Source organism: Coregonus lavaretus (genome assembly GCF_964263955.1).
Source record: "Coregonus lavaretus genome assembly, chromosome: 1".
Taxonomy (NCBI): Eukaryota; Metazoa; Chordata; class Actinopteri; order Salmoniformes; family Salmonidae; genus Coregonus; species Coregonus lavaretus.
In genome coordinates, this window is record NC_139988.1 from 82,161,409 (window position 1) to 82,171,534 (window position 10,126).

Sequence of the window (10,126 nt, forward strand, 5' to 3'; positions counted from 1 at the left end):
AGCTCTAAGACAAATGGATGCATGAATACAGTCACGTATTATTTAAGAAGAGTGAATGTTTGAACTAAACTCTAGTGTGTCTATAAAGAGAGGAAACAGAGCTGCTCTCACAAATCCCGCACAAAGATTGTCTGTGGGCTCCAGTTACACAGACAGAGACAGCCCTGCTTCATCCTCCCTCATTGTGTGTGAGTCCGATCGACTCGGCATCAAAGCTATAGCACAACACACTCCTTCCTTCCTCCTGCACAGGAAATTGCATTTCCCACTTTCTGCCAAGCAGAGGAGTGAGGTGGGTGGGGTTGTCTGCTGGGAGGGTGAGGAGGGTGGTTCTAAGCAGAAACAGAGCGAACCCTATTTCATATTACACATGAATGCAGAAAAAAAGAAAAGGGGAATCCTGAGCTGAGGCTCTTTACTTTGGGAGACATTTAACTATTTTTTATGGAGACTGCTGGTCTGGAAAATGAAGATCTCTTCAGTGGTCATAGTTCTCCTGACCAGAGCGTTCATTGGAGGTAAGCAACTTTATTTTTCTATTTAGGTGACTGGGTTCTAATGGAAAATTGTGTTTTTAGGTCATGATATGAAATTTGGCAATACCTTGAAGTGGTAGGTATGTGGTGATGGATACAGAGAGAGAGGGAGAGAGAGAGAGAGAGAGAGAGAGAGAGAGAGAGAGAGAGAGAGAGAGAGAGAGAGAGAGAGAGAGATCCCATATCTATTGGGTGAAATACCACTGTAAGCAATCACAGCAGCAAGATTCGTGACCTGTTGCCACAAGAAAAGGGCAACCAGTGAAGAACAAACACCATTGTAAATACAACCCATATTTATGTTTATTTATTTTCCCCTTTGTATTTTTACTATTTGTACATTGTCACAATACTGTATAAAGACATAACATGACATTTAAAATGTCTATATTATTTTGGAACTTATTACTGTTCACTTTTTATTGTTTATTTCACTTTTGTTTATGATCTATTTCACTTGCTTTGGCAATGTAAACATATGTTTCCCATGCCAATAAAGCCCCTTGAATTGAATTGAGAGAAAGAGAGAGAGAGAGAGAGAGAGAGAGAGAGAGAGAGAGAGAGAGAGAGAGATAGAGAGAGAGAGAGAGAGAGAGAGAGAGAGAGAGAGAGAGAGAGAGAGAGAGAGAGAGAGAGAGAGAGAGAGAGAGAGAGAGAATGTCATAATAAAAGGTTGGAAAAACTTTTGTTAAATGAGTGAGTGTTAGAAAAACACATTCAGTAAATAAACCATCTGCAGTGAAATTATAAGTTATAAGAAGAAGGACTGTAAACGGAGAAGTTTGTGTTTTCCCTTATTTTTGTTGAAAACAAAACATTGCAAGGTTTTTTGACCCATTTACTGTGGTTTGTGTGACTCTTTCATAAGATGCAGTTTAATAATTTAGCAAAATAAATATATCTAACAAATTATAGATTTCATCTAGAGATGAATAGTTCATTTATTAGTGGTTGGATGGCTTTGTGTGTCACAGACATATGCTTATTGCAAATGGGAAGTTATGAAATGACTTGAAAAACCAGATGTTGCTTTTGTCTTTAAACAAATTAGGCCATAAAGTCTGATCCTTAATATGTCTTCCACTTAAAATGAACATATGCTTGCACTTAAGCCAAACACCACTTTCAGATGTCTCACCCACACACATTAATACAGTAGGAAAGCGATACTGTGTATCCTACTGTTGGTCAACATCAGGAAAGATGGATTATCTATGATTATCCATTAGCCCTGTTTATACCTGGTTCTAACATGCAGCCTTTGTCCTGATCTTGTCCACATTCTGATTGGGCCCACAAGTGTAGACGATTGACACATTGTGATCTGATTGTGATCAGATCTTATAAGTGTAAACAGACAAGATCAGGACAAGATTACATGTAAAAATTACCTCGACTAACCTTTACCCCCGCACATTGACTCAGTACCGGTACCCCCTGTATATAGCCTCATTATTGTTATTTTATTGTGTTACTTTTTGTATTTACATTATTTACTTTAGTTTATTTAGTAAATCTTTTCTTAACTCTATTTTCTTAAAACGGCATTGTTGGTTAAGGGCTTGTAAGTAAGCATTTCACGGTATGGTCTACACTTGTTGTATTCAGCGCATGTGACAAATACAATTTGATTTGATTTGGATTTGGATTTGGATGAAGGACGCATGTTAACGGCAGGTATAAACAGGGCTTAGGTCAACATATCTTCTTCCAACTCCACCAAGGTCTTCATACACCAGCTTTGACTCTTAATGCCTTTTATACCCTATGTGCCGACCAGAACCAACCAGGACCATATTGGTTCAGCTCAATAGTGTAAAATGGGTATTAGTGTCATACAGTATGTAGACTGAGTGTATAAAACATTAGGAACACCTTCCTAATATTGAGTTGCACCCCCTTTTTCCCTCAAAACAGCCTCAATTTGTCGGGGCATGAACTCTACAAGGTGTCGAAAGCGTTCCACAGGGATGTTGGCCCATGTTAACTCCACAGTTGTGGTGGACCATTCTTGATACACATGGGAAACTGTTGAGCGTGAAAAACCCAGCAGCGTTGCAGTTCTTGACACACTCAAATCGGTGCGCCTGGCACCTACTACCATACCCCATTCAAAGGCACTTCAATCTTTTGTCTTGCCCATTCACCCTCAATGGCACACATACACAATCCATGCCTCAATTGTGTCAAGGCTTAAAAATCCTTCTTTAACCTGTCTCATCCCCTTAATCTACACTGATTGAAGTGCATTTAACAAGTGACATCAATAAGGGATCATAGCTTTCACCTGGATTCACCTGGTCAGTCTATGTCATGGAAAGAGCCTAATGTTTTGTCTACTCAGTGTTTATTTACTGTACATACCCTTCGTGTACTATATCTTTCAGAAGTGTGCCAGGCCATCAACGTCACTGTCACCCCCTCCCCGTTCACGGCGGCCCAGGAGGGCGAGAACGTCACCCTGACCTGCCAGGTGTCCCAGAGACGTCGCTCCAGCAGCCTGCCTGTAGTCAAATGGACCTTCCTTCCCGAACGTTCTTCCAGCGACGAAGAGTTCCTCATCGCCAGGGTCAACATGAGAAAGGCCAGGTTCTATGGGAACTATACCAAGAGCTTCCCCTGGCCTAAACTGAAGCTGACAGTGGTCAAGCAGGGGAAGATTTTCGACCTGCTCATTATGAACATCTCAGAAGAGGACCGCGGACTCTACATATGCCGGGTGCAGGAGTTCAAGAGGCACCAGAACCGATGGAAGGCATCAACGAACTCTACGGCCGCCACCGAGCTTAGAGGTAACTATGGCTTTAAGTGTAGCACTGTCTGTGGTGCAGTAGAATACAACTGATGCAGGTGGTGGTGGTAGTAGCAGTAGCAGTAGCAGTAGTAGTAGTAGTAGTAGTAGTTGTAGTATTAGTAGTAGCAGTAGTAGTAATAGTAGTAGTAGCAGTAGTAGTAGTAGTAGTAGTACAGTGGTAACATTGGTAGTAGCAGTAGCAGCAGCAGCAGTAGCAGTAGCAGTAGCATTAGCAGTAGTAGTAGTAGTAGTACAGTGGTCATATTAGTAGTAGCAGTAGCAGTAGTAGTAGCGGTAGCAGTAGTAGTAGCAGTAGTAGTAGTAGCAGTATTAGTAGTAGTAGTAATAGTAGTGTTCAAGTGCTGTTTTCTATCCTACTCTGGGAAAAACAGGCAACAACATTTTCCAATAGAAAGACCTCATAATACAGTTAATCAATTACACTTATTAAAAAGCCTCATGACTGTGTGTAAAAATGACCGTCTAAACCTCTCTGTGGAATATCTGGGCAGGATGAACCAGCTACTGAAGCTGCTACTGTGTTGCATTAGAATGTTATGGAGTGGGTGGGTGTCATTGTCCATGATCGTGTGATTCCAGGCTGCAGCCAATTGTAGCACTGGCTTTGTTAATGATTTTGTCAAGCTTGTTTAAGTCTTTCTTAGCTAAATTCTTTTTCCAACACACAATGGCATAGGTCACTATACTCGCCACAACACTACTATAGAACAAACAAAGCATTTTGTTGCATACATTAATGTCAAGGGGTGCTGAAGGTGGGTGTGGTGCAGGAATCAAGCGCAGGACGCAGAAGCTCAGTCCAAAAGACTTTCGTGAAATATTCACGTAGTAAATGAGCACAATAAGCCCGGAGGCGAAAATAACGGCGCACACAGGCATCAAACAAACGGCGCACTAACATGTGCGAAAACCTCTCCAAACACTGGAGGGAAGTACGTAGCTCAAACACCAAAACAGAAGAGCAATCACACACAAACACAGACACACACAACGAGAACTAAATAGGACACTAACGAGGACTAACTAGACACAGGTGTACAACATCAAGACAAAACCAAACGAACATGAAACATAGATCGGTGGCAGCTAGTACTCCGGGGACGACGACCGCCGAAGCCTGCCCGAACCAGGAGGAGGAGCAGCCTCGGCCGAAACCGTGACAGTACCCCCCCCTTGACGCGCGGCTCCAGCCGTGCGCCGACCCCGGCCTCGGGGACGACCAGGAGGATGCGGAGCAGGGCGCGCGGGATGGTCCCGGTGGAACTCCGACAGGAGAGATGGGTCTAGGATGTCCCTCCGCGGCACCCAGCACCGCTCCTCCGGGCCGTACCCCTCCCACTCCATGAGATACTGGAGACCCCCCATCCGGCGTCTAGAGTCCAAGATGGACCGAACGGTGTACGCCGGAGCCCCCTCGATGTCCAGTGGGGGCGGAGGAGTCTCTCCTATCTCACCTTCCTGGAGTGGACCAGCTACCACCGGCCTGAGAAGAGACACATGGAACGAGGGGTTAATATTCTTATATTCAACAGGTAGATGTAACCTATAACACACCTCGTTCAATCTTCTCAGGACTTAAAAGGCCCCACAAACCGCCGACCCAGCTTCCGGCAGGGCAGGCGGAGGGGTAGGTTTCTGGTAGAGAGCCAGACTCGATCTCCGGGTGCGTACACCGGCCCCTCACTGCGGTGGAGATCGGCGCTCGCCTTGTGACGACGGATGGCCCGCTGCAGGTGGACGTGGGCAGCGTTCCACGTCTCCTCCGAGCGCCTCATCCAATCATCCACCGCAGGGGCCTCGATCTGGCTCTGCTGCCAAGGTGCCAGAACCGGCTGGTAACCTAACACACATTTGAAGGGGGTTAGGTTGGTAGAGGAGTGGCGGAGAGAGTTCTGGGCCATCTCGGCCCAGGGAATGTACCGAGCCCACTCCTCAGGCCGGTCCTGGCAATACGACCTCAGAAACCTACCCACATCCTGGTTGACACGTTCTACCTGCCCGTTACTCTCCGGGTGGTACCCTGTGGTAAGGCTAACCGAGACCCCCAAACGCTCCATGAACGCTCTCCATACTCGGGAGGTAAACTGGGGGCCTCGATCAGACACTATATCCTCGGGTACCCCGTAATGCCGGAAGACGTGGGTAAATAGGACCTCTGCAGTTTGTAGGGCAGTAGGCAGACCCGACATAGGGAGAAGACGACAGGCCTTAGAGAACCGGTCCACAACGACCAGGATGGTGGTATTCCCCTGAGAGAGGGGAAGGTCTGTCACAAAATCCACCGAGAGGTGGGACCATGGTCGTTGTGGAACGGGCATGGGTTGTAACTTACCCCTGGGCAGGTGTCTGGGCGCCTTACACTGGGCGCACACCGAGCAGGAGGAGACATAAACCCTCACATCCCTGGCTAACGTGGGCCACCAGTATTTAGTGCTAAGACAATGCACTGTCCGGCCAATACCCGGATGTCCAGAGGAGGGTGACGTGTGAGCCCAGTAAATGAGTCGATCCCGAATCTCGAGCGGAACGTACTTCCGTCCCTCAGGACACTGTGGAGGGCTGGGGTCGGTACGCAACGCTCGCTCGATTTCGGCATCGACCTCCCACACCACCGGGGCCACAAGACAAGACTCCGGTAGTATGGGAGTGGGCTCAACGGACCTCTCCTCCGTGTCATACCGCCGGGACAGCGCATCTGCCTTACCATTCTGGGACCCAGGGATGTACGTGATTTTAAATACGAACCTGGTGAGAAACATACTCCATCGAGTCTGGCGAGGGTTCAGTCTCCTCGCTGCCCGGATGTACTCCAGGTTCCGATGGTCAGTCAAAATGAGGAAAGGGTGTTGAGCCCCCTCAAGCCAATGCCTCCACACCTTAAGGGCCTGAACTACAGCTAACAGCTCCCTGTCCCCGACGTCATAATTACGCTAAAAAGCACAGGGGCGGAGTTTAGGTGGCGTGCCGGACCATTGAGAGAGAACTGCCCCTATACCAGCCTCAGACGCGTCCACCTCAACCTGAAAGGGTAATGCGGGATCCGGATGCGCCAGCACCGGAGCCGACGTAAACAGGTCCTTCAGTCTCCTAAAGGCCCTGTCCGCATCAGCTGACCACTGCAGGCGCACCGGACCCCCTTTCAGAAGGGACGTGATGGGAGCTGCCACCTGTCCAAAACCCCGGATAAACCTCCGGTAGTAATTCGCAAAGCCCAAGAACTGCTGCACCTCTTTGACAGTGGTTGGGGTTTGCCAATTACGCACGGCGGACACACGATCCACTTCCATTCTCACCCCTGACGCGGACAACCGATAACCCAAAAAGGAGACCGACTCCTGGAAAAACAGACATTTCTCTGCCTTGACATATAGGTCGTGCTCCAACAGCCTCCTCAATACACGACGCACCAGGGTTATATGCTCGGCTCGGGTAGACGAGTACACCAGAATGTCATCAATGTACACGACCACCCCTTGCCCCTGCATATCCCGGAAAATGTCATCTACGAAGGATTGGAAGACTGATGGAGCATTCATCAACCCATATGGCATGACGAGATACTCGAAATGACCTGACGTGGTACTAAACGCTGTTTTCCATTCGTCGCCCTCCCTAATGCGCACCAAGTTATACGCGCTCCTGAGATCCAGTTTTGTGAAAAACCGCGCTCCATGCAATGACTCCGTCATGGTCGCAATCAGAGGGAGTGGATAACTGTATTTCACAGTAATCTGATTGAGACCACGGTAATCAATGCACGGGCGCAACCCTCCATCTTTTTTCTTCACAATAAAGAAGCTTGAGGAGGCGGGAGAAGTGGAGGGCCGAATGTATCCCTGTCTCAAAGATTCGGCTATGTAAGTCTCCATAGCTTTTCTCTCCTCTTGAGACAAAGGATACACGTGGCTCCGTGGGACGCTGCTCCTGCCTGGAGATCAATCGCACAATCCCCCTGTCTATGAGGAGGCAACTGCGTCGCCCTAGTTTTACTAAACACGAGAGCTAAATCCCCATATTCAGGCGGAATGTGCAGTGCGGGCACTTGGTTTGGACTTTCCACCGAAGTCGCCCCCACGGAAACACCCAGACATCGCCCCTCGCACTGAGCAGACCACCCATCGAGAGCCCTCTGTTGCCACGAAATAGCAGGGATATGGGTGCTTAACCAGGGAATCCCCAGCACCACTGGGTACGCAGGAGAGTCGATCAGATACAGCTGTATAGTCTCTTCATGACCCCCCTGCGCACACATCCTAAATGGTGCTGTGATCTCCCTAATCAACCCCGACCCCAACGGGCGGCTATCTAAGGCATGAACGGGAAAAGGTTTGTCAACAGGTAGGAGAGGGATCCCTAAATCTAAACAAAACTTCCGATCAACAAAATTCCCAGCTGCGCCTGAATCTACTAGCGCCTTATGCTGGGAATGAGGTGCAACCTGTGGAAAACAAACAGGTATACAAAAGTGCGCAACAGAGAGCTCTGGGTAAGTGGGGCGTCTACTCACCTGGGAGGGCTCCCCAGTGCGTGGCCTGTTGTCTTCTCCCCCGGAGAACCCTCCCCAGCACCTGGCCGCAGTGTGCCCTCCACGACCGCACTTGGTGCAGGAGACAGGCCCCCTCGGGCTCCTCTTCCTCCTTTCTCTAGCGCCGGCACCCCCGAGCTCCATAGGGCTCGGCTCGGAGGTGCCGGAGGGCGGAATGGACGGACCCCCCTCGGGACGTCCACGGGTGGCCAGCAGGGTGTCCAGACGGATGGACAGATCGACCAACTGGTCGAAGGTGAGATTGGTATCCCTGCAGGCCAACTCACGTTGAACGTCCTCCCGTAGGCTACATCAAAAATGGTCGATGAGGGCCCGTTCATTCCACCCTGCGTCCGCCGCTAGAGTCCGGAACTCCAGCGCAAACGCCTGTGCGCTCCTCCTCCCCTGTCTCAGGTGGACTAGACGCTCCCCCGCCGCTTTGCCCTCAGGTGGATGGTCGAACACGGCCTTGAAGCGACGGGAGAACTCGGCGTAGGAGATGGTGGTGGCGTCCATCTTCCTCCACTCGGCGTTGGCCCATTCCAACGCCTTGCCCGTGAGACAGGAGATGAGGGCGGAAACGCTCTCGTGTCCCGAGGGCACCGGGTGTACAGTGGCCAGGTAGAGCTCCACCTGCAGGAGGAACCCCTGACACCCGGCAGCTGTTCCGTCATACGCCCTCGGGAGCGAGAGCCGAATCCCCCTGGGTTCCGGACCTGGGACTGGTGGACCGGCCGATGGGGTTGGCAGGGTAGGTGGAGGTGTGGGTACCCCTCTGGCCTCCCATCGGTGCAGGGTGTTGATGACGTCCTGTAGAGCGGTCCCCAGTTGTCGTATCTGGTCATCCTGGCCGCGGACATGCTCCTCGAGCGACTCAGGCGTGACTGTAGATCCTGCTGATTCCATTCAATTGGTGTGTGATTCTGTCAAGGGGTGCTGAAGGTGGGTGTGGTGCAGGAATCAAGCGCAGGATGCAGAAGCTCAGTCCAAAAGACTTTAGTGAAATATTCACGTATTAAATGAGCACAATAAGCCCGGAGGCGAAAATAACTGCGCACACAGGCGTCAAACAAACGGCGCACTAACATGTGCGAAAACCTCTCCAAACACTGGAGGGAAGTACGTAGCTCAAACACCAAAACAGAAGAGCAATCACACACAAACACAGACACACACAACGAGAACTAAATAGGACACTAACGAGGAATAACTAGACACAGGTGTACAACATCAAGACAAAACCAAACGAACATGAAACATAGATCGGTGGCAGCTAGTACTCCGGGGACGACGACCGCCGAAGCCTGCCCGAACCAGGAGGAGGAGCAGCCTCGGCCGAAACCGTGACAATTAAAAGATCTAAGCTTCCTTAAAAAGTACAGTCTGGATTGGGCTTTTTTGTAGACACTGTGAGAATTCTCCTTCCAGTTCAGTTTGTTGTCCACTATTACACCCAAGTACTTATAAGAGTCAACAGTACCAATCTCTTCACAATTAATAGAAATGTGATTAAAAACATATTTATTTGTCCTAAAATCTACCACTATCTCCACTAGCTCAGCAGTAGTAGTAGTAGTGGTAGCAGCAGTAGTAGTGGTAGCAGCAGTAGCAGTAGTAGTAGTAGTAGCAGTAGCAGAAGTAGTAGTAGTAGTAGTAGTAGTAGTAGTAGTAGTAGTAGTAGTAGTAGTAGTAGTAGTAGTAGTAGTAGTAGGAGTAGGAGTAGTAGTAGTAGTAGTAGTAGCAGTAGCAGCAGTAGCAGTAGCAGTAGTAGCACAGTGTTATTATTAAAAGTGGTAGTACCAGTAATAGTAGTAGTAGTTGTTGTAGAAGTAGTAGTAGTAGTAGTAGCAGCAGCAGCAGTATCAGTATCAGCAGCAGCAGCAGTAGTAGTAGTAGTAGTAGTAGTAGTAGTAGCAATAGCAGTAGTAGTAGTAGTGTAGTACAGTGGTAACATTAGAAGTAGGAGTAGTAGTAGCAGTATCAGCAGCAGTGGTAGTAGTAGTAGTAGTAGTAGTAGTAGTAGTAGTAGTAGCAGCAGCAGCAGCAGCAGCAGCAGCAGCAGCAGCAGCAGCAGCAGCAGCAGTAGCAGTAGCAGTAGCAGCAGTAGTAGTAGTAGTAGTAGTAGCAGTAGCAGTAGTATTAGTAGTGTAGTACAGTGGTAACATTAGAAGTAGTAGTAGTAGTAGTAGTAGCAGTATCAGCAGCAGTGGTAGTAGTAGTAGTAGTAGTAGTAGTAGTAGTAGTAGTAGT

General features: G+C 48.8%; 1 protein-coding gene across 1 annotated transcript in view; it reads left to right on the forward strand.

Annotated features, from left to right (window-relative positions):
• The first annotated feature begins 366 nt into the window (after positions 1 to 366).
• Positions 367 to 10,126, forward strand: part of LOC311141788 (V-set and transmembrane domain-containing protein 4-like) — a 19,041-nt gene continuing 9,281 nt past the window's right edge. Inside the window, exons 1-2 of the mRNA XM_084177246.1 lie at positions 367 to 518; positions 2,924 to 3,328. Coding sequence (XP_084033372.1) covers positions 467 to 518; positions 2,924 to 3,328 — 457 coding nt within the window. The 5' untranslated portion in view covers positions 367 to 466. The remainder of the gene's footprint in view (positions 519 to 2,923; positions 3,329 to 10,126) is intronic.